Source organism: Neofelis nebulosa, chromosome 8 (assembly GCF_028018385.1).
Source record: "Neofelis nebulosa isolate mNeoNeb1 chromosome 8, mNeoNeb1.pri, whole genome shotgun sequence".
Taxonomy (NCBI): Eukaryota; Metazoa; Chordata; class Mammalia; order Carnivora; family Felidae; genus Neofelis; species Neofelis nebulosa.
Window position 1 is genome coordinate 63,000,155 of NC_080789.1, and position 23,589 is coordinate 63,023,743.

The 23,589-nt window shown below is 58.0% G+C and overlaps 2 protein-coding genes and 1 long non-coding RNA gene across 7 annotated transcripts in view; 1 reads left to right on the forward strand and 2 right to left on the reverse strand.

Moving 5' to 3' along the window:
• Positions 1–18,696, reverse strand: TNS2 (tensin 2). Of its 4 annotated transcripts, none has more exons than XM_058742657.1 (29): positions 18,448–18,696; positions 11,525–11,633; positions 10,991–11,028; positions 10,065–10,103; positions 9,711–9,749; positions 9,514–9,563; positions 9,136–9,307; positions 8,801–8,851; positions 8,373–8,495; positions 8,221–8,285; positions 7,282–7,365; positions 6,704–6,816; positions 6,550–6,610; positions 6,206–6,281; positions 5,823–5,952; positions 5,677–5,742; positions 5,488–5,601; positions 4,090–5,301; positions 3,795–3,945; positions 3,089–3,678; positions 2,884–2,973; positions 2,414–2,539; positions 2,102–2,194; positions 1,922–1,999; positions 1,676–1,753; positions 1,105–1,273; positions 955–1,023; positions 778–807; positions 1–646 (listed from the first exon to the last, which is right to left on the reverse strand). In XM_058742657.1, exons 1-29 carry the CDS (start codon positions 18,520–18,522, stop codon positions 508–510), a joined length of 4,230 nt encoding a protein of 1,409 aa, XP_058598640.1. In that variant the 5' UTR covers positions 18,523–18,696; the 3' UTR covers positions 1–507. The 4 variants fall into 4 exon arrangements, with proteins under 4 accessions (XP_058598640.1, XP_058598639.1, XP_058598638.1 ...); XM_058742656.1 differs by lacking the exon at positions 18,448–18,696 and adding an exon at positions 16,013–16,172; XM_058742655.1 differs by lacking the exon at positions 18,448–18,696 and adding an exon at positions 13,239–13,462.
• On the forward strand, positions 9,139–23,366 carry LOC131519528 (uncharacterized). The gene is made up of 2 exons (XR_009265691.1): positions 9,139–9,252; positions 23,109–23,366. It is a non-coding gene; the product is annotated as an uncharacterized LOC131519528 (long non-coding RNA).
• The window catches only part of EIF4B (eukaryotic translation initiation factor 4B), a 29,960-nt gene continuing 26,663 nt past the window's right edge, over positions 20,293–23,589 (reverse strand). For both annotated transcript variants that reach the window (XM_058742660.1, XM_058742659.1), the window contains exons 13-15: positions 23,212–23,317; positions 22,855–22,927; positions 20,293–22,460 (exon numbers count right to left, since the gene is read on the reverse strand). In XM_058742660.1, the coding sequence (XP_058598643.1) occupies positions 22,380–22,460; positions 22,855–22,927; positions 23,212–23,317 (260 nt within the window). In that variant the 3' untranslated portion in view covers positions 20,293–22,379. The remainder of the gene's footprint in view (positions 22,461–22,854; positions 22,928–23,211; positions 23,318–23,589) is intronic.

Here is a 23,589-nt window from a genome sequence, read left to right on the forward strand (position 1 = left end):
TAAATGTTATAGAATTTCTTTATTAGACAAAAATAGACTCTTTCCCCCCCCTTTTCATGTGATCCCACTCTGATCTCTCTGCTCAGAGGGGGAGGCGGAGGAGGGCGTGCCTTGCTCCCCACACCTCTTCCCCCTCTCCCTGCCAGGCTGGGACCTGCAGCTGGGTGGAGCTGGCAGGCCCGCTTTCCCCTCTGGGCTGATGTTCTCTTCTTGTGCAGGTGGGGCCGTCCAGATCCCCTCCAGGGCTCAACCGCTCATGCCTCCTCACCCTTCACACACCCATCTCTGCCATCTGCTCACGTGCAAGGTCATCTCACAGGCCCATCCACTTGGCTTAGCAGGCTGGGGGCAGGGAAGGAGAGCAGTGTCCCAGGCTGATGCCCACTCCCCATTCCTAAGGGAGGGGCTGGCTCCTGGGTCTCCCGGGCCCAGGCCAGGGGAAGTGAGGACTGTGGGGTGCTGAGAGGTGCGTGGTGTTGAAGTGGGCTCTGAGCTTGTGGCCTTCCTTCACTTTCTCTGACCCAGTAGGACTTTGGTGATGAAGGTGACAATGGCGCCAGCAGGCTGATCTGGGTCAAGCTCTGCAAAGAGGTGACACACGTTCTCCCAGGGACTTCCCGGCTTCTTGGCCACGAAACCAAAGATCCTAGGGGCACAGAGGCAGGGTGGGGAGGGGGCTCAGCATGCCTTCCACAAAGGACTGCAAAGCCAGGGGTGGGGAGGAAGGCAGCGCCTCTGTCCCGGGGAGGGAAGAGATGCACCCGTGGGGAGGCTTACTTGGAGGTGGTCCCGTCGGGGTTGGTCCATCTGCAGAAAAAGAAGAACCGTGACGGAATGCACCCAGGGTCTGGCTACCAGAGGAGGAGGGCTGGGGCAGGGGACTTTCTGGTCTGGGGGAACCTGATGGGAGCGTGGAGTTATGGGAGCAAAGAAAGGGTTGAGAGGGAGGCTCACCTCCGGTCCTGAGGATCAGTGCTGCAGAAGGTGATGCTGTTCACTGGATAATGGCGGCGAAAGAAGAGCCTGCAAGGAGGATCGTGGGGAAAGTCACAACCGGAACCGGGGGTCCCTAGGGTCTCCCAGGGGCTGGGCGCACACACTCACTTCCTTTGGTTGTCCGTCAGCGTAATGCCCTGGGCTGAGACCTTGAAGTGCACGGTGGCTGGGGTTGGCCGGGGGCTGCAGCTCAGAGCTGCAGAGCTGGCCCGGGCCACCGCTTGGGGGCCCGTCAGTGACTCTGTCTCCACTGAGGTCAGGTAGAGCACGCTGCAGGCTATGAGGGCAAGAGAGGGCTGGAGGGGAGCGCCGGCTCTGCCAGCACCCAGGTCTGTCTTCCCCTATCGCCCCACACCGCCAGCTCTTTCTTGCGCCTTCCCCAGCTAGTGCTGCTCAAAATTCGTTAGAATCCAGGTCACTTGTTAAAAAGGCAGATTCTGCGACTCTGCCAGATCTACAGTCGGAAATGCTCGAAAGAGGCCTGACAATCTGCATTCTAACAAGCCTCCCTCCAAAGATTTTCATGTTCATGAATTTGAGGTCCTAGACTGAGGACCCCCTTTCCCACCCCCACTGCAAATATAGGGGCCCACCCACCTCAGGGCCTTTCAGTGCCCCGTGCCTGCACACGTAGGACCCCACTTTGCACCCAGGGAGAGAAGGGAGGGAGAGGTCCTACCGGCACCCTGACGTAGGAGGTCGGCTGCCGTGCTCATGTTGGCCGGCACTGGGGTCTCTGGGGTCTCCTCTAGAGGATCTGGGGGCAATGAGGGCCAACAGGGAAGGTCAGCAGGGAGTCACGTTCCCTAGGAGCTGGAGAACTCTGTTGTCCCAAGGGAAGGCAGGCTGGGAGCCAGGACCTGGGGACGCTGCCTTGGGCTGCAGCGGGTGAGGAGCGGCGGGAGGGCAGATCACAAGCACCCACCTTTGCTGGGGATGCGCAGGCAGCAGGGCAGGGACAGTGGGGAGATGGAGTGCTGGGACACCAGGGCCGACAGGCTGCCTGCAGGGGGAGGTGACAGAAGCCCTGAGGTGCCCACAGGTATCCCCCCCTCCCCAGCTCTCCCTCCACCCTCCTGAGACCCCCTTGGCCCCTGTGCCTCACCAAAGTAGGGCTCACTGGGACAGCCTTTGATCTTCACCCCTTTGGGCCCAGTCTCAATGAGAAAATGACGGACCAGCTGTTCCAAGGGGTCCCCTGAGGGGAGGGGAGGAGGCCGGGTGGAGAGGAGAGAAGAAATAGACTTTATCAGATTCCAGATTCCAGTTTTCTGTGCTGGGATTCTTTCCAGCGCCAGAGAGGTCACTTCCTGCCTCTCCCCACCAAGAAGTGGCATGGCCTACCCTGCCTTGTCTTGTCTCTGGTGCCTCCCCCCCACTCCACTCCCCTTCTCCCCCAGGTGTGGGCATTCTTTACCTTTCCAGGGTTGGGCGCTGGGTGGAGGTGTGGCCACTTTGAGGGCCAGCCCGTAGGCTCCTTGGAATGAATGACTGTCCCTGATCAGGAAGGCCCCAGGGTCCTTGTCCTTCAGCAGAGCAATGGCTGGGGGGAGGTGGGAGAAGTTTTCACAGTGGTGGATTGAGCCCCAAGTAGCCCCTCTCTACCTCTGCTACCCAAGCTCCCTAGGCCTTTCACCCTAACAGCCGTGGTGTTTTGGGGCACCTGGGGATGGAACTTCAGAGTTAAAAGGGTATTGACAGTGTTGAGTTGAAACCTCCGTGGGCCCAGAGCCCAGAACCACCTGCTAGTGAGAGACTGCCTGGGGTAAACCTGCTGAGACAGGGAGGAGGCACCAAGGGTGTTAACTGGAAGGATGGGTTCTTAAGCCAAGACAGAGCCCCAGAGGGGCTATAAAACGGGAGGGGTGGGGCAGGCTGCCTTCTCACCTTGGTCACGGGACAGGTGTGGTTTGTACCAGAACTTGGATGTATCCTGGACGAACTTGACATTGCTCTGGCTCTCTTGCATAGGGGGCTCTAGGACAGGGAGGGACCGAGCTTGGCCCAGTGCTTCCCAGTGCCCGTGCCATGCCCCTCCTTGGCAGACAGGGTTCTCCCAAGGGGGCCCCCACCCTCCCCAAGGCCTTTATACCTGGGGGTTGGGGGACATTATCCGGGAGCAGAGGTGCAAAGGTGACATGGTGACTGGTGCCTCTGGCTGGTGGTGATGCCTGCTCTGGGCCCCAGGGTCCTGGCTGTTGCCCAGGTCCCAGCAAATGGCGTTTCTCGGGAAGTGGGGGCTGGGTGGGGCCGTTGACGTCATAGGATGCAGCCAGGGGGAAGGCAGGCGTGGGTGAGCTCTGAGGCGGCTCTGGGCTGGCCACAAGCCAGGGCATCTGGGTAGGCACAGGGGTGAGGGGGGACCCATCCGGGCTATCTGGAGGGTCTCGAAGTCCCTGCCAGGGGGCATGGCGGAGGCCAGGCAGTGTGGTGGGCACAGGGCCCCTCGGACTGGCGCTGTCTGAGCGGCTCCCCGGGCTCTTCTCCTGAGGCCAGTCCTTGGGTGAGCTGGGCGGGGAGGTGGGGGAGAAGGGGCCAGGGGCTGGAAGCTCAAGCCCGCTTCTCGCTGGCAGCTCAGGAGCCTTTTCAGCGCTTCCCTGGGGAACGGACGGCAAAGCCTCGCCAGGACTTAGTCTCTGAGTGGGCACCAAGGTGGGGGACGTGGTGTCCTGCCGTCGGGTGCTGCAGTTTGGGAGGGCGGGCAGGTGGTCAGTACATTGGTAGGGCTGCGGAGCCCCCGTGTGAGCTGCCCCCACCCCCAGCTTCAGTGCCTGAACAGCCCCGGCCCCTTTGTATACCTTTCCTTGCCCTGGACTGGGCTGCTGGTGTGCAGGGGCGTGGAGGGACCAGACAGCTCAGAAGAGGCACTGCACTGAGCATCACAGGGAGACCGAGGCAGGGTGCTGTGCCCGCTGGGGCCCTCCCTCCAGGATGCTGGCTCAGGTGATTCTGTAGGGAAGGTGGGAGAAGGGGCCGTGAGCCGGAAAAGTCCCTTTTGTCTGGCTTAGCTCTTTCTCATTCTGCACCTTCCCCCACCTTCCATCTTCCAGAACCCTCCTCTTCCCTGGGCACTCCCCACCCCAATGCCCTCACCTGCAGATGCCAAGGCTCCTGCGGGGGCCAGGTGCCCAGGCATGGGGTACCTGTCCCCTCCCTCCTCTGCAGGGATCTCGTAGCTCAGCTTCCTGGATTGTGGGTAGGGTGGGCTGCCCGGGGAAATGGAGCCAGCCCGTGGGGAGTGGGCACCGGAACTGGAATACCCTCTGCCCTCACCTGGAGAGCCACAGCTATGAGGCACCCGGCCATATGCTGGGCAGTAACTGGGAACGGCTCCTCCATAGCCATATGTCACCAGGGCAGGATACCCTGGATGCCCATACCTGCCTTCAGGGCACAGGGCGTAGGAGCAGCCCTCATGCCCTTCCTCGCCTGCCTTGGGTGGCTTCAGGCAGCTGTAGTCGGGCATCGGGGTGTGGTGATGCCCGCAGGCAGGCACCAGCAGGGGCAGTGGGTGCCCGGACCGCACCGGGTGCAGGAGAGCCTTGCCAGCCTCGCCCGCCCACCCCTCTCCAGCCTCCCTCTCCAGCCTCAGCCCATATAGGGCTGCAGTGGGCAGCGCCAGCTTCTCCTCACAGGCGGGGCAGGAGCACAGGGCAGGCATCCCAGGGTCCTCCACGATCACCACCTCCCGGTAGCCTGGGGAACGGTAGCCGAAGTCCCCGTTGGCTGGTTTCCCCAGCTCAGGGGGGTAGGGATACGGCCCCTCAGACAGGGATCGGCAGAGGCGCCTCTTCTCCACAGAGGCCTCGGCGTAGCCCTGGGGGTGCCCCTCGTAGCCTCCATAGGCCAGCCGCCGCCTGTCCAGGGTTCCCTCTGGCCGGTAGTAGCCCCCATTGGGGACCCCGCAGGGCTCCCGGTAGCCCTGGCGGCAGGAGCAGTGGCGGCTGAGGCTGGGTCTGTGGCCTGAATACACTCCGAGGTGGGGGCCTCCGCCCACGGGCGGCTGCTCTTCGTCATCCAGGATGGCCGTCTCGCGCCCGGCTCCCCGGCCCCCACCGGCCACTCCACAGCCTCCCAGGAGGCGGTCTAGCTCCTGTCGTTCCGCAGCCGTTGGGGGTGGCCGGCCAGGGGACTCGGCAGCCGGCTCCGTGGTCAGTGTGGACGAATGGCCGGAGTCGCTGCTGACAGAGAGCATGGGGGGTGGAGGTGGCTCTGGAGAGGGCGCCGGTGGGCTCTGGCGGGGGGCCCGCTGCACCTGGGCATAAGGACTGCCATCCAGGGGTCCCCGGGTGTGTGTCGGGGAGCCTGAGTGGGGACAGGACCAGGGAGGGAGGGCAAGCAGGAAGAAAGGAGAGAGAGGGAGTCAAAGAGAGGGAACAGTGCAGGGGACTCCACTTCAGGGGTGTCCCTCGGGAGGGGGATCTGCCTGGGAGGAAGGAGGGTGCCCCTCAAACCTCCACCTCCCACTGCCCCTGGGCCTGCCCCACACACCGTCCACGCTGTCCTCGTGGTGCTGATTGAAGTTCTCGTACGAGTCCCAGCGCACGGCAGGCTCTGCCGTGTTGTAGTCAACAGAGACCGAGGGGTCGTTCCGTGGGGTGTTGCCTGTGGAACGGGCCGCCCAGGTGTTGAGAAAACGGACAGACAGCCTTTAGCCCTGACCCAAGGCTTGGCTCTTACCTTTGATCTTTTCAGGGCTGGAGGAGAAGACGAACTCCACCGAGGCTTGGAAGGGGAACCTCTCATCTGCGGGGAGTGGCTGTGAGGAGCCGGGCCCCTGCCCACCCTCACCTGGGCTCCAGCCCCCACATCCGTCTCCAACTCACCAGCCCAGGCCTCGTCCAGCTGGTCCTTGGGGAAGGTGAGCCGTGGTCCGTGGATGGTGCATGTGTGGAACTGGACTCGGAACACGAGGGTCCGGTCTGTCCCCCGGCCACCCTTGTGATAGCAGGTCACCTGGATGAGGGAAGGGAGACTAGGGGTCAGGCCCTCCTGTCCACTTGCGTCTCCTCTGTGCTTCCACCCTGGGGACTGTCTGGCCGCAGCTCTGCCTGGGGCCTCAACCTCAAGGTGGCCCCTCCCCCATCTAGGGAACTAGCTTTCCACCCTCCAATCTGCCTTGAATTGATGAGTCCCCAGAGACTGTGCAGCAGGCAGGATACACCACCACCCCTTGCACCCCTGCCCCTTCCCAGGATGGTCCCCTCACCATGACATCGCCTTTGAGGAGGAGGGCTGGCTCCAGGCTGATGCAGAGCTGTTGCGGCCCAGGGCCTGCAATGTGACTGAGGAAGGAAGGACGAGGCACAGGCTGAGTCAGAGGCACTCGGGCTGGGGTGGGGAGCTATGAAGAGTCAGGAGGGACTTGGGAGATTGGAGTCCGAGCCCTGAGCCAGAGACCTTTAGCCTGAACATCAGCCTCTCCAACTGTAAAATGGATTCCATGATGGCCAACGTTTTTAGATGCAGTGGCAGGAACCGGAGGACCCTGTGTCTGGGGAGGCTGGAGGAACAGGAATGCGGGGAGCAGGGGCCTGGGAAGAGAGCACTCACTAGATTCCAGATGTGTAGACAAGCTGCATGGACTGGTAGATCTTGAGGAAGGGCTGGAAGCCTGGAGGGACAGGAAGGAGAAGGCATGTGGGGCTTGCTGAATGGAGGGGGTGGGGACGGCCCTCCTTGTGGAGCACACCCCAGGCAGACTCACCTGTGCCAGGTTCAAAGGCTGGCAGCACGGGCACAAGCACATAGTGCAGGAAGAGAGGGCTGCTGTTCATTCTGATGGAGCCGGACAGGAGGCCGCTGAAGTAGCTGATATATCTGGCAGGGGGTGTGTCAGAACATAAACCCCTTCCTCTGGAGGCCCCTTTGTATCATTTCAGCTATGCTCACCACCACCTGCCTCCCCCCCCCACTTGGAAAGCCTGCCCTTCTTAGCACTTCCCTCACATCTTCCAGCTCATGAGAAAGTTCTTCCTTGCATCTAACCTCAATCCTTCTTGCTGTCCCAAAGGTTTGTACTTGCTGGCCCCTCTGGCTAGAATGCTCTTCCCCCAGATTTCTGCTTCCCGTCACAGAGATGGGTTCTGACTGTCCCGCAAGTCTCTCTTTACCACAAGCTCCATGAGAGCAAGGACCGTGTTTGTTCTGAATTCTCAGCACCTGACAGTGCTTGGTACACAGAAGGCGTTCCATTAAGGTATGCTGTATGAGCGAGAGAATCTCGGCCTTGGCAGCCATGGAGGGAGCCTGCTCCTCCAACCCATCCCTACCCAGGGTGCTCACCGGCGCTGGGAGGGCTGCAGCTCCGCGGCCACCTTGTCCTCACAGAACTTCCTCATGGTAAGCGTAGCCAATGCCTGGTCCGCCCTGGGGACAGCAGGACCAGCGTGGGGGATTAGGGGCTGGTATCCAAGCTGGCCTCTCAACCCTAAGCCCCAGGATAGGGAGGAGACGTATGATCCCCCCCAAGGCTAGAGGAAGCCCAGAGTGGTGGTGAAGAGGACTAGAAACCCCACAGACAGTCAGTTTACTAGTTGTTGGGCCTCAGGCAAGTGCTCCCTGAGTTTTAGTTTCCTCCTCTGTAAAATGGGGAAATAAGACCATGCTATAGGTTGGGTTTTTGGCTCCCCAAAAGATATGTACCTCTGAATGTGATCTTATTTGGAAATAGGGTCGCTGCAGATGGAATTAGTTAAGATGTTATACTGGAGGAGGAATGAGCCCTTAATCCAATATGATTGGTGTCCTTAGAAGGAGAGAAGAGACAGACAGACACACACACACACAGGAAGAAAGCCATGTGACGACCAAGGCAGAGAGTGGAGTGACGCAGCTGCAGGCTAAGGAACACCAGGGACTGCTGGTCACCACCAGAAGCTAGAAAGAGGCAAGGAAGGGCTCTACCCAGAGTCTCCACGGGAGTGCAGAGCTGCTGACACTTCGATTTTAGACTCCCAGCCTCCAGAGGGAGACAACACATTTATGTTGTCTCTAGCCACTTAGTTTGTGATACTTTGTTACAGCAGCCCTAGGAAACTGACAAAAATCCTCTGCTGGAAACGGTGGAGGAGGTACAAGCCAGAAAAAGGAGGTGGAAAGGCCAAGTTTATGGTAAATGGCTCTCCCAACACAGAGGCGGGCTCCAGGGAGAAGGGATCATCTCAGCCAACTGGGGGAGGCAGGTCACTGGGGAGGGGCCAGTCAGGGGTCAGGGAGTCTCACCCTGCAGAGATCTTGCTGTAGTGCATGTAGGCAGAGACGATGACCCCGAGCTTGCCCTTGCTCCCCTGAGGGTAGAAAGATAGGGATGCAGGGCCTGCTGAGGCCTCAGGCTGAGGTCACCCCGGCCCTGTGAACCCCAGGTCCCAGCTCACCTTGCAGTACAGTACGACCACGTGCTGTGGGTCAGCACTGAGCCACGTCTCCATGGCTTTGCAGATGGAACACAGCTTGTCCAGGGGGGGCGCATGCAGCTCAGGCCAACCGAAGTCCTGGACCTGAGGGGGGCGCAGGGGTACAACTGAGGGTGGGGGCCACAAGCAAAGAGACATGGGTGGGGATGGAAAAGGGACCAGGTGTAGGGGTCGGTGGGGGCCAACCAAAGTCAAGAGACTGTTGGTTGTCCACGACAGGCTCAACACTTTCCTCATGGGTACAATGGGGTTGATACCCGCTGCACCATGCTTTGGAGTGTCTCAAGTAAGAAGTCACCTGGGAAGGTGCCAACTGCTACTATTAATAAGGAGGAGCTGGGGGCTTGTTGGGGTGGGAGTTGAGTTTAATGGCTTTAATCCCCTCCTACCTTGGGGTTTAGGCGGGTCAGGTCATGTCTTTTCTCTGAAAGGTTGAAGAGCTGCAAGTAAAGAGGGGACTTTAGACGGAAGTGACCTTGGGCAGCCGGCGGCGAGGCGCGGTCCCCTGCTGCGACCCTAAGCAGTCTTTCTCCCAAACGAGGACGGCGCTAAGGCCCGTCCTAGCTACGACCGCCCAGCGGGGGCGTTCCCTATCGGCTCCGGCGGCCCCCGAGGCCCCGCCCCCTAGGCCCGCGCCTCCGCGAGGTTGTCGTCAGGCAGCAGCTCCGCCCATCTGGGCCTCCCAGTCCTCTCATTGGCTGACTGCGGAAGGCCCCGCCCTCACCAGGTACTTGTCGCGGTGCTTGGATTGCAGCACGTGAGCCAGCTCGCGCAGGTGTCCCCGGTGTCGCTGCTCGTCGGGCCGCGCGGGGAAGGCGGCAGCCAGGATCCGCTCCGTCACGTAAGTGAGGTCCAAGTCCCAGCGGCGCTCCATAAGCGGGTCCAGGCTGAAGCTCCTGGGGAGGGGGCAAAGCCTGCGTCAGGCACGAGGGCGAGGCTCCGGGGGCAGGTGGGAGGGGAGGGCGAGGCCTCGGGGTCCCGAGGGTAGGTGGGGCCGCTCGGGGGCGGGGTGGGGGGGCTGCCTAGGAGAGCTTTGCCGGGGGGAGGGGGTGCGGCGCTGCGCCGGGCTGAGGTATGGGACCACCCCGGCGCCCTCACTTACCTGGGCAGAGTGTTGCGCTGCTTTGAGTGGTTTAGAGACTTGGTGGATCCCTGGTGGATGAGATGAGACGGTGCACATCTCTTTGGGTGCCCCCCACTCTAGGCTCCCCGCTCCAGAGTCCCGTGAACTTTCGTAAGATACCTGGGTCCGTACTCCCAGAGCTACCTGCTTCCGCCCCCTCCGCCAGCATCACTTACCAGGTGCTCTATGCGCCTCACGGGGGCCGTGTTTCTCCGCTAGAGGGAGACGGAGGAGGAAAAGGGGGCGGTTAGGGCGGGGGTAGGGACCAGTCTGCGCCTGGGGATGGTGGAGAGGGCACGCCGGGCTTCCTGTGGGGGCTGCACCGGGCCAAGGGAGAGGAGTCCTAACCCCCAGCAGGCCCAAGGGCAAGAAGATCAGAGGGCTCATTTTTTTCCTGTCCCTCAGGATGACCGGCACCCACAGCAGTCCATTCAAGCTAACCTCCTGGGGGCCCTCTCTGTGGCCACCAGACCTTTGGACACCTCAGCCAGGTTCCTTGCCACTCCCACCCCATCTCAGAGCACACTCACCAGCTCCGCCGGAGGCAAAGCCTGACAGGACGAAGTCACCTGGAAGGAGACCCGAGTGAGGGGCTGAGCTCCTGCTGAAATGGGGTCTCCTGGGCTTGACGATGGGGCTACCCCTCAGCTTCAGCAAGAAGGTGGAGGGGCTGTCAGCAGATGGGCACACACTCCAGCTGAGGTTCCTCTATTTAAGGGAGCCTCCCCTCTGGCCTCTCTGGTCCCCCACCCCTAGGCCCCCCACTTGTTGCTCTTGGCTCCCAGCCCCCTGCCCACACAGACCCCCATTCATCCAGCTGCCGGGCAGGAGTTATATATAGAGCCATGTAGGCAGGCCATGGCCAGGGACGGACACTGGCCTCTTTCACCGGGAGACCCCGCCCCTGGGCACACAGCTCCCCCAGGCCAACTCCAAGGCCCTGGGACCCCCCGCACTGCAGGAGGAGGACGAGGGAACCTCCTCAGAGATGGGGCTGCCTCAGGTCCCCAGTGGACAGTGGTGCTATCTACAGCTTGTACCTTCCGCCCGGCCTTTCCAGGGCCCAGGACGAGACCCACCCAGGCATCCTGAGGACCCTTCCCCAGAGGGAAGGCACAGCCCATCCGGCTACCCAGTCTTTGAAATCCTGCTCCCCCCCCACCCACCCACCCCACCCTTCCTCGTCCTCATTCTCCTCCTCTTCCCCACCCCCATCCTCTCGCCAGCTGCAGCCTGGGCACAGCACCAAGACAAACCCTGTCTCCTGTCCACCCGCCTGGGCCAGCCCTCCAGGGGGTGGAGTAGGGTGGTTCTTAAAGGGCCCAGTACAGCACCCTCTCCCACTCCGGCAGGGGTTCCCCCATGATGAGAGGGGCTGCGGTTGATGCCGATGTGGCTGGAGAAGCCTGTTTCAGAGGAAGAGACTCTAGTCCTCCTCCCCCAGTCAAGTACCCACCTTTGCTTCACATTTTCTGTGTGTTGCCACCTTGCAAACTAGAGAGGGATGGTGGGGGGAAGAGAGGGGTTAGCAGGCACATACTGGGGTAGCCCTCCCCCTCTCCCCAGGCCCTGGAACCAGATCCTGGGATTTCCAAGACTGTTGAGATGGAATGGGGGAGCAGGGGCAGAGTTCAAGGGAAGTGTCAGGCAGCGGGGTAGTATACTCAGGCCAGGGAGGGAGGGGGCAAGGGCTAATGTTCCAGGGTGACTGGAGGTGAGGGGGGAGGGAGGGAAGTCCCCATCACAGGTCCACTGGGGAGGCAATGGAGAGGACTGGGTCTCCTGGGTTGGGGCGGGAGTGTCCGTCATGGGGACAAGGGCTGTTTGGAGGGGAGGCAGCTCCCCGTGACGGACACCCTCTTGGTTCCCATGCTGTCCAGGGGGCAGCATGCACATTACGGTTTGAACTCTTTGTGAGTCTACCCACTGGAGTTGTGCACACAATGGTGCTGGGTTAGAGGCTCTCAGGGTCACAGGACAGGCACCTCACCTCTGCATGAGACGCCAGTTCCATCGATGGTCACCTTACACACGGCACAGACTGGTGGTTTCTTCCGGAAGACCTTCTCCCGGAAGCTGTGTGGCTCGGCTTTCCTAGGCTAGGGACGGAAGGACACACAGGCAGAGGTGTCAGTTCTCAGTGGACCCATCTCTGGGACTAGCTGGGGTCTTAGCACTACCCTGGTTTCTTTCTCCTCCATCCTGATAAAGCCCCTAAACTCCTAAGACACACTTGGTCACAGCTGTTTCTTGGCTTTTATGGGGCCTGTCCTTGATGGTGTGTGGAATCTGCCCCCTTGCATCACCCCAGACGGGTCACCTCCTCTCTGAGGGTCACTCGGGACCCTCGTATGGTGTGTGAAACCCTCGCGGTCACTGCCACACCAGGTGCTAGAGCTTTCCTCCTGATCTGGGAGGTGGGGGGGTGCTCTCTGACTTTCTTCTATGAGGGTTCTCCATTTCTCCTCCCATTTTGCCTTCCCCAGATGGAGGTCCCTGTGGAGAGTGAGCAGGAGGGGGTCCAGAAATGAACGTAGAATGTCAGTCACGCAGCACCCAGACTGACCTGGCGGGGAGTGGCCTGAGCCAGTCCTACTCCCCTGGCTCCCGCTGTCCCCGTGCTCCAGACAGCTGACATGCCCTCCTCCCCCTACTGTCAGAACAACATGTTTACTCATTGTGCATTGAGGCGGCAGGCAGCAATTGTGTAAGGAGGGGGTGGTAATGCTGGAGAGACAGGCAGACAGAGGCATGACATTGGGGGAAATGTTCAGCTGCCTTGCTACTTCTGGATGTAATGAGCACCCTGTCACTTGAGGTTCAAGTGGGATTCCAGCATGGAATGGGGGAAGGGGTGGGCTAGATGCCCTCTTGGGCCTCTCCCCACCCAGAGTGCAGTGAGGCAGGGATGCCCCGTTATGGCCCTCATCCCCCTCCCTCCACTGTGGGTTCACTCATCTTCTGTCCATATGCCTCCTCTCCCTTCTACCCATTTTTCTCTTCCCTCAAGTGTTCAAGCTCCCCCCCCCTCCATAATATTATCTCATGTTGCCCTGAGCTGCTTCTTTTGGGGTATGGCTGATAAAATATGGGGAAATGGAGTCATAGGCATCCAGGCCCCCCATCCTGGGGACCCAGGCAGCACTTTTGGTCTCTTGGCTGTCCCCCAAGAACCTGGATTAAACCCAACCTGAACTCTTATGGGCCAGCCTTGCTGGACCCGTTAGGAAACTTGGGTGCATTCTGACATTAACAGCATGCACTGATGATGTCAGGGGAAAGTCCCAGTGTCTAAAGCACTTCTGAGACCTGGCCACCCCTTTCCCTTCGCCACCTCCACCCCATTTCTCCCAAACTTCTGAGCTCAGGGAAGGGGCCTGATCTCGGCCCTGCCCTGGGGCTCCCCGGTAGTACCTGGAAAAGTCCTACAATGAAGTATACCTGAATGCAGGTTTAGGGGGCCAGGATCCCCAGGGTTGGCCTGAATTAGAGCAGGGAAGTTGGAGGAGGGAAAGTGGACACCAGGTTCTGCTTTAATCCAAACTTCTGCTGCTCACACCACAGCTCTGGCTATTCCAAAGGGGCATAGTAGTGAGGGGATTCGGGGCAAGGGGAAAAGGTTCTGGCCTGAGTCCTGGTCCCCTCCCCCACTGCCCACCCCTCCACCCCTGCCCCTCCTCTGCCCAGCCAGCGGGCACTCCTACCCTGCTGGTGGCCCGGCTGCTGTCCCTCCTCCCCAGGGCTCTGAGCAGCCTCTCCACGGGGCCGCTGGACTTCATGATGTCCGGGCGGCTGGCTGGGGTGCCGACTGCGGGCCTGAACAATGCTGGGGCCCGGCCCGGGGCTTCCTGGAAGCGGCCTGGCGGAGGCAGCCGCTTCCCCTGGGTGGAGGGTAGGCTGTCTGGCTGGTGTGAGGAGAAGCCCGGCCCTGGAAGTGGAGGGGAGTGCAGGCGGGAAAGGGGCAGGTCGCTGCTCCAGGAAGTGGGGGGGGGGGGGGAGGGAGGATGTGGGGGAGGCCAGGAGATCAGATTCCCAGGATCTACCCTGCTGGGAGTGTCAGCCCAGGATCTTTTGCCCCCCAGCCCCTTGCTGTGGAGCTGCCCCTTGCCCAGGGGATCCACCCTATCCAGGGATGAGCAAGGATCCTGAGATCCAGCCCCCAGTGGAGTGGGGTGGGGGCAGGGTGGGAATTTAGGTCTCCTGCAGGGCTCAAGGGCCAGTGGGGAACACTGTGTCCCAGGCCAGGCCAGGCCAGTCTCCCAGCCTGAACTCTCAGGTTCTCAGGGGACTTCTGGTGGGGAGGAAGGGGGAGCTGGGAATCACTACCCCAGCCAGCTCAGAATCGGGGTGCATCCTGAGGGGCCGGGGAAAATAGGACTGAGAGCCAGCTTCCTGCCTCAGTTTCACTGGTTGTGAAGTATAGGAAAAGGAAAGCATTCACTGCTTCTCTCCTGCCGCCCCCATACGCACTGGAAGGCCTGCTTCCAGCCACAAGATTGTTCTGCCCACAGGAGTGAGCCATTCTCCTGCTCCAGCCCAAGGCATTTGAGGCTCTTCTCCTGAGAGCACCCCACCCGCTCTGCTCCTGACAGTCATCCCCTCTGTCCCCCCATTCCATGGCTTGTTCATGCTAGACCTCCCAGTCCCTAACCCCTCTTTCCAGCCCTGCTGTGTAGGCCCTTCACCCAGACCCTAGGGCTGGGCCCTATGCCCCCTGCCCCCCAAAGCCTGAGTACTACCTTCATGGCTCTCCTAGCTCTGCTCTCCTTCCTCAGCAGCTGTCCCAGGTCCTAAGGACTGGACAGGGCCCCCCCCCCCCCCACCTCCCAACACATACTCCACCCCCCTCTGTGGGCCTCCTACCTCCCTCCTGGGAACATGGCCAACTTCCTGTCCCAAGAGTCAAGGGAAGGAGGTGGACTGGAGCCTTGGAAGTGGGGTGTGTGGGGGGGCAGTAATCTTCCAAAAATAAATGGGGTTAAGGGCCAGGGGTCCTCAGCCCCAAGCCTTGGACAGCAGCCCTTTGACCGGCTGGAGCTGTCACTTGAAAGAGGCAAATATGCCTCCCCTCATTTGCATGGTATTTACTGAATGTACCGGTGCTCAGCCTTCTCCCACTTGGTCCTTAGACCTCCCTCTCCCTCCTTCAGGCCCAAGGGACTGGTCTAATCCTGCCTTCTCTGGGATGAGCCCCCTTAGGAGAGCCCACTCAGGACACTTCTTTGGACTTGCCTGGCATGGGCCTGGCCTGAGGCTTTGCCCTTGAAGATTTAATTCTCCTTCCAAGTCAGGAAGTCTGTCCCCGGGGTACCTTGGCCAGAGGGAGGTATCTCCGTGGCCAGGCTTGGGCCCCTAGCGTGTAACTGGAGAGGGGGCACTGGCTCTGCAACCCACTCCTATCCCACCAACCCTGGCTGGGTCCCAGGACATTCCAGGCCCCTGGCCAGTGTGGGCAACTGGGCCTGGCCTGGTCCAGTTCAGAGCCTTGCTGTAGGAGAAGCACTATGGTGGGTGTGTGGGTTGGGGTGCCTTTTCTCTGCCCCTTCATGCCCCTTCAGCATGCTTCTTTCTACACCTGCTGCCTCCACAGGGGCTGAAAAGTCCCCTCACCTGGTAGTTCCTTCGTGGGGGACTCATTAACCCCTGTTGGGTGGCCAGGGAAGAATGCCTTTGAGTCTCTCCCCACTCTGTGGGGGGGGCACCTCTGTAGTGAGATGGAGACGGGGGAAACAGGGTTGAGAGGAAAAGTCACTCACCAGGGCAGGGCTGGGAAGGCATGGCCAGACCCCGGTAGGACCCTCACCATACTCCTGCCTGGAACATTCCAGAGCCTGTCAGTCTCTCCCCCAGCCTGGCCCCCTCTCACTCCGAAGCCTTGGGTTTGTTTGGAGAAACCCCTCCACCCACACTCCCCCTTCCTGGAAAATAGCTGTGGTTGGATGAGAGGCTGGGAGCCCAGCCGCGGAGGAGGGGTGAGGCCCGGAGAAGGAGAGAGGGAGAGGCGGGATATATGAGTGTGCCCTGAGGGATCTAGAGAATTGAGGGGAGAAGCAGAAGGGGGGCGGACGAGTGGGGCTGGAAAATCGAAATGGGCCTCAGTGTCCCAGAAGTGAAGTAGAAAAAGAAAACCCTCGCGACGCACGCTCCCGGGGCCGGGCCGGCAGTTCCCACCCAGGTCCGGGGCCCCGCGTGTGGGGGCAACGTGCGCCCCGTGGCGGCGAGTGCGCCGGAGACGCGCGAGGGCGGGACGGCCGTGTGACCGCGGGCCCCGCCCCGCCCCCTTCTCCCTTTCCCGGCTTCCCGCGGCCCCCGGCCCCGGCCCCAGCCCCAGTCCCCCACCGCCCCCCACCCCGGCGGCCGCCCCGCGCCCCAGCGCCTCCGGGCGGCCCCGCGCCCCCTGGCGACCGGCCCCGGCCCCGCCCGGCCGCCGTGACGCACAGGCCGCCGCCCTCCCGCCCCGCGCCGCGCGGCCACTCACCTGCGGGGGGCGCCCGGCGGGGCGGGGGCGCGCCGGGGCGGGGCAGCAGCAGGGGGAGCCCCCGGACCGGCCCATCCTGCCGGGCCCGCGCCGAGCGGCCGCGGAGGAGGCGGAGGAGGCGGGAGCGGGCGCCGCGTTCGCCCGGGCTCCCTCCCGCGCCCGCCGCGCCCCGCGCCCGCCCTCGCTCCCTCCCGCGCTGCTCTCCTCCCTCCTTCCCGGCTCCAATCCCCACGTTCCCCCGCTCCCCGCCCCTCGGCCTCCTCCTTCTCCCTCTCGTCGTCCCCACCTTCTCCTGCGGGCCCACGCTCCCCGGGGCGAGGAGGGACGCGGAGACTGGCGGAGGGGCGCTCGGGGACAGGAAGAGACCGGGATGGGGAGAGTGTGAGGAGGCGGACGCGCAGGACGCAGAGCCGAGAAACTCTCCGAGCCCCGGGGAGACTAGCCGGCAGGACACAGCAAGAAGCAAAACAAAACATAGGAACCAGACAGACGTAGAAGAAAAGCGGCCATGGGTCCAGAAGGCGTTAGAAACAGCCTCTCATCCGCCCCCTCCGCGGGGAGTATTTGGGATTGAGCCTGACCCCAAAGTCAGGACCCACCTACTCAAGGGGCGCCAGATTCAGACAAAGATACCTGCTGCCCCCTGTGTCCCCAGTCGCTGGACACCCTTCCCTAGTCCTCTGCCACAGGGGAGACGTCTAGGCCACCTATTGTCTCCAAAGGACTCGAAGCTGAGGACCTCCACATCAAGTGCAAGCTCCCACCCCCTAAGCAGCTCAAGTCAGCCCATCATCCATCACTCTGCTTTGGAACTGGACCTGGACCGTCATTCCCACTCCCTGACTCTGCTTATAAAGAAAGTCCTCCCTCCTCCTATATACAAGTCACAGGTTTCCCAGTGGAGATGGAAGTTCATTCAGTCTGTGGTCTAATCTCATTCCCTTCTTTTCCAGGGTCAGGATCTGATACTGGTTAGAAACTAATGGGCCCTGGGGGTGATTTGAGTTGGGTCACCCTGGAGGGGAAGATAGAGGGAAGGGATGTCTTTTCAGAAACTGAATCTACTCCCATTCTCAGATTCACCAATGTTCTTTAGTATTGAGTACTTCCTGGAACTCCCTCCTGCCCTCTCTCACCCTCCCCACTGAATTTTCCATGATGAAAAGTGTGTGTTGGGGGTGTGGATTCTGAGAAGCCAGTGCCCAGGGCTCAATGTCCAGTGCCTGCTCAAGGCAGCCAGTACCACCAGCTGCAAAGCCCTCTGTCCCTCCCTGTCTCAGCTCCCAACTGGGTCGTCTCTGCTCATCTTGCCTTTGGCAAAGGCTGGGAAGTCTGGTTCTGATTCCAATCTGGCAGCTGGGGGGAGAGGCACGGTGACAATGCGATCCCTCAGAGACTGGCATTTGGAAGGGGTGGGTGTGGCTGGGACTGGGGAGCCTAGAGCTTACTGCTCTTGGCTGAGTTGGTGTCCAGTAGGTCGTCTCAATCTCAGAGGTTAGAGCAGTGGGAACTGCTGGGAGCTGGAGGGAGGGCTGGGGGGGTTGGAATGGGGTGCAGGAGGGAAGAGGTGGGGAGGCACTGGGAGGAGGGGAGAGGCAGGAGTTTTGGGTAAGCCCCAAGGAGAGTGACCGGGATCAGAGGCTAGCGGGAAGGGGGCAGGGTTGAAGGTCATTGTGTGTATTTTGGTAAGATTTGATTATGTAACCGAGACACATGAGGCATGAAAATTTGCTCGTTTCTTCGGAGTCTTAGCTAGTTTTTTAAAAATCATGTCCTTTCCAGAGTTCATTAGGGTCTTTGGCTGGGTGCCTGGGATGCCTGCCGAAGGGGGTTAGTAGATTCTATTATTATTTTTTTTTTTTAAGTAATCTCTACACCCCGTGTAGGGCTCGAACTCACTACCTTGAGATCAAGAGTTGCATGCTGTTCCTACTGAGCTAGCCAGATACCCCAAGTTCTAATGTTTAAAGGTACCAAGGAGAGACTGGTGCTCAGAGAAGAGGCACCTGATTGGGTCCCAGAGAGGTAGGCAGGGCTTCAGCCTCACACTCATGCTGGTGTGGTTGTCCCTACGGAACTTTTGAGGTTTCAAGGAATTGGGAGAGTCATAAGATGGGCAGCTGAACTTTCAGCTCAGACTTGATTCCTGCTGTCAACCTGGGGACCAGGGGCTGAGGGGGCTGCAGGAGGGAAGCTGATGAGGAAGGTTGAGAGTGAAAAATTATCCACAGGAGGTGGCTTGCTGGGAGTGCTGTAAACACGGGTGGCATATGGAGCCAGCCAGACATCCTGACTACCAGTTCAGAGCAACAGAAGCTTCAGAAGGGAGGGGAAAGGGAGAAGGAAGACAGGATGATGTTAGCAAAGGTGAAACAGCATTTCAGGAACAGTATCATGACCCCTTCTGACCCCTCCCTCCATGCAGGTTTTCTTACCTTGACTATGCAGAGGGCAGCCCATCTTGGGACTGAAGGCTGGACCCCCTCTTCCAAGGTCTGGGGCGATCCCATGCCTGTGACTGAGTGTGCTCAGATCCTTGGGGTGGGAGGGCTTTGAGGGGCATGGGCTATCCTGGCGGGGAGAGCACTGGGTCAGGAGGATTTGAGTGGAGGGTTTGGGCACTGCGAACCAGGAAGAGCGGGGGAAGGGGCAGAGCTCACTCCAGAGGCGGATCTGCTGGCCAGGACAGAGGACAGAGGGTGTATTGTCCAACCGGGAGGTTGCTGCAGCTGGGTGTGGAGCAGCACAGCTCGCCTCTTCCAAACTCCTTTCTGGGGAGGCGGGAGGGTGAGGGAAGTCGAGTCCCCCCTTCACTTGTGGCCCTGGGGGCTATGACGGTTGCCAGGAAACAAGGTTTTATTTGAGAAATAATGCTTCCCAGGAGCAGATGTGTAGCTCTCCCACTTCCTGAGAAACCAGATGCTGTGAGCTTGCTTAGCACTTTAGGGGGACGCCTTTGGCACTAACTGGGACCCTCATTGCCTTGGGATCCAGAGCCTGGTGCTTGATTCTGTTTAGGAGAAGCTAAGCTACGTGGACTTAACTCAGGATCCGAGCAGCCTAGAAGTGACCCTTGTAAAGTCGGATGCTATACCTGTACCCTTCTGATTTACGGCAGGTTGACAGGGCGCACCGGTCCTGGGATCTACTTCTGAAGATGGGGGTTGTACCAGCGCCTATCTTTCCCTTGGATTTCGAGTACCCTCTTGGGACACAGTACAGGGAGCTCCTTCTTTACCCTTCCTGTGCCCAACCAACATGAATCTCTCTGAAGTTAGCCTTTCCCACTCGTATTCTTTTATTTTTTGAGGTGGGGAGAGGAGGGAGAGAGCGTGCCAGCTGGGGAGGGGCAGAGAGAGGAGAGAATCCCAAGCAGGCTCTGTGCTCCACCCCACAAACCGTGAGATCATGACCTGAGCCGAAAGCCGGACTGGGCCACCCAGGCGCCCCTAGTCTCCTTTCCATTGTCATTTACCCAGCCTCTGGCGAGTGGCTGGAAATGAGGGCTTGGAGAAAGTGGCAGACCGATGCGGGCAGTGGAGGCGGGTTCCACAGGCAGCCTGGGCAGTGGCCTGTTTCCTTCCCACCTAAAAGCTTCCTTTCCCACACGGAAAGCTGAGTCAGCACAGCATGCTGAGCCTCTTACCCCTCCACATCTGAAGAGATCAGTGCACCGTCAAGAACCACAACTGCAGTTGCTGCGATGGGCCTAGGAAAGCCACTTGTGTAGCTGGGCTCCCGTGCCGGCAACCCCCCCTGCCCAATCTTCCCCCAAATTGTTGACTGAGCTTTCCTGGGCTTTCTCTGCTTCACCCCATCGTGACCTTAAGGATTCTCTGCCACGGTCCTAACCTCTTTCCTGCCTTGCAACACGGAACAGCCCATCTCTAGCCATTTGGAAATTTCCCACTGCATCTGGGGCCTCCGTTGTAACCCAGACCAGCTCATCAACAAGAACCCAGCCTGCCTGTGCCATGTAGCACGGAATGTGGAGGCAGTGCCTCTGCAGACTGCTGAGTGGAGGGTGGAGGCACGGCCTCCAGGCCATGAAGTAGGAAATGGACTGCAGGTACTTTCAAATATTAGTTACCACCAGGCAAAAATGCTGGAGGGGAGCGGATGCTAATTCCCAGTTTTTGGGCCTCAGTAAAGATTCCCCTGGTAACCCCACCCCTAGCCCAGGACAGTATCTAATGCCCAGAGGACTTCAGAGACAGGGGTGGGGAGCCTGTAAAGGCACAGGAGTGGAGTATATGGTCAAAAGAATTTCAGCATTGAAGTGAACTTTAAAGATCAGATTTATTTGGAGAAAACAAACAAAAAAAACCCCCCACAACCCAAAGGATGGGATTTTACATCTCAAGACATCTCCCAGGTATTAAGTCTACAGATTACAAATCATTTTCATAGAAGATATTTTGTACAAATTTTACACGTATTAAGGAGCGGGACATAACCCGTTTCTGTTATAACGGGGGCAGGAGAGGGGAATGGGAAAAAAAAAAACCACAAAAACAGTTTTGGAGACAACTATTTGGAAGTAGACCTGTAGAGGGCAAGCCCTACCTTTTCATCTACAGCAAATGGTTTTTTTCAACCAAAAAAACCAAAAAACAAAAAAACCCCAACCAAACAAACCCCCAAAACAAACCCCTTTCAGCCTTGGGTATCTCTAAAAGCCACTTCCTGGCTACTGGCCAATCCAAGCCAATTATTTAGTTACTTCACTTGGTAAGCCTCTTTATGTCCACTGGCTAAATGATTCATTCATTATGCCCACTGCTGCAGCACTCCTAAACCAACAGGTCTGCGTGGCCAGACAGGGTCTAATCTAGGACCGATGGGTGAAGGGCTTGTGAACGAGAGACTGAGATCACCCCGAAGGATGCCGTCTACCGGGCTGATGGTACAAAGGTGCACATAAAAGCAGGCAAGTTAAGCTATTGTGTTGCAAGAGAAACCAGGACCTTGTCACACAGTTCTCTCCATTATCATTTATTCTCTCAAGGGAAGCTAAAAAAACAAAAACAAAACAACAAAGAAACACAAACCCACCAAAAAACCACACATTGGTTGAGGCCACATTATCAATCCAAACATTGGTGTGGGATTTCAATGGAGAGAAGGAAACTTGTAAAAACAAAAAAACCCCCAATCAAGGTCATAAGAACGGCTCACAATTTGACCCTACTTATCCACCCTCACTCACCACCTAAGACCGTTAATTCTATAATCTTCTGAGGTGTAAAAGGAGTCAAAGAAGTAGGAGCAGGAATGGAGGGAAGGAGTGAGAGTCAAAAGACATGAAGGAGCCAAGATTTGCTTGAGAAAAGCAGTGATTCCTCATTAGCTTCTGCTCCCTGGGGCGGGTCTAGAATGCCTAGATCAGGTATGTGATTTAAATAGAAGCTGCTTTCTGGGAGGTGACAGCAAAAAGTAGCATTAAGATCAGAAGCCCAGGACAAGAGTCTACATTTTTAAAGCTTCAAGATTTCAGCAGAATGTAGATGGATGTGAACTTTCAGGAAGGATGGCGTTTAAGGAAGGGCAAAACCAGGACATACAAGACTTGGGAATTCCCATGACCCGTAAGTGCTTCCTGCTCCAGGAAGTAACCACTTGGGTGTTTACTGGAGGTCATACCATTTCCCCTTATTACTGGTGCAAAATAATCCATCACCTCCCCACAGCTTCTTTTCAAACCACAACTTTTCCCACTTATTTTGGTCACCGAGCAGTCCCTATTCTTTTGTGGCCTATAGACTCACTCTCCACTACCCCCCTGGGGGGTGAAAATGAAGTAATTCCCCCTAGGCTGGCCCCAGTAACTCAGAATTAAGAGGGGCTGGCAGCCACCTGGAGACTAAAAAACAACTTGAGAGACTAAGCCTACCTTTCCGAGGATGGAAAATTTATTCAGGTAATGTTTGAGAATTCATATGTGCCACAATAGGATATTAAGAATGAAAAGGTAGAACTCTCACTCTTCCTTAAACCTGTCCTACTGCCCAACCAGATCCAGACACTGCATCACTGTCACTGCCATTTTGCTAAATGGAGGCCCCCAGGCACTAATCACACAGGCAACTGCATGTGTCGCAAAAATGCACAACTTTTCCATTAAAAGCTGTACGTCTCTTTCTCTCTGGCTACATTGGCGATTCTCCAGTTAGTTCAATACTTTAAAGGCTGCAGCAGCATGCAAAAGGATTTCATTTCATTTTGTTTTTTTGTTTTTTGTTTTTTTTAAAAAAAAGTTAAGAAAGGTCTCCAGGAGATGGTGAGTTTTATTGTCTGGATAGAGGTTTGATTTGCTCTCGAATGTTCCAGGGTGGAGAGACTAGGAGAAAGCACAGGATGCAGAGGTCTATTCGGTGTAATCTTCTCCCTCGTTCTCATCTTCGCCATCAACGGAGAGAGCAGCATACTTGCTTGCAGAACTGAACTTCTGGAATAGACGAGTGAGAAAATCACCAAAGCCTTGAACTCACACAACAAAACCCAAGAAACAGGACAATGATACTTGGGCAAAAGGGAGGGGCCCGGTCAGGCCCACCTCCTTGTTCATTAGCATTTTACGCTGGCCAGGAGTAGTGAGGGAGGCTAGGCCAGAGGCCCAGGTGTTCTTACAGGAGACCTCCACCTCCTTTTATCTTGGAGAGGGAGTAAGAGTAGTGAGACTGCAAGGCAGAAAACTGGAAAAAACTAAGTTTCTTTTACAATTTCAAACAAGCAACGATGCCTGATTGACAATTTCCAACCACTCGGATTCCAGCCCCAAGCATAAAGGAGTTCAATGGCAAACGTGAGCTGAGGGAAATCTATTAGCATCTAACACTTACGGAAGCTGGATTTTCTTCAGGTTTCTTTGGCTCAGGTGCAGATCGGGAGTCTTGATCCTTTTTGCCATCTCTCCTGCAGAGATGTAAGTGTAAAACCATGTCTTTAGGAGAGGACTCTCACAACACCCACAAACAGGTGGGAGGCACTGAACAGGCCCCTCCAGCCAACAGTGCTTGCTATCTGGACATTTTGCTTCCAGATTCTTGGAACTGTTAACTGTCCACACTGGTTGATTTTCCTTTGTTTACCATAGGAGATATGGCAACACTTGGAGAACCAAGAACTTCTTAACTACAGGGACACATGTATCCAGCATCAGATGAAAGATTACAAATGACAAGAGAGAACACCCATACCTATCTGACTCCTTCCAGTGGTCTTTGTTCCCTCCGTCTCCTGGACCACGGCTGGAGTTCCCACTTTGGCCTTTTGGGACACTCACCCCATCTACTTTGCTTTCATCTGTTTGTGTGAAGATGCAAAAATAAATTGAAGGCAAGTAAAATATTAAGTACTGTCCCTCTCCTAAGTATCCCTTCAGCTGAAGAAAAGTGTGCCCATGTGCACTGAGGGAAACTCAACCTCACCCCAACCCAGATTTCTCTCCTAAACCCTTCTTTCCACATTCCTTTCGCCCCCAAATAAGACCCACTAAAAAATTCCACTTCAGGGTTATGCCATCACGAAGAGCAAACTGGAAATAAGGACTATGACGCTGTTGTAGTGACCTTGGC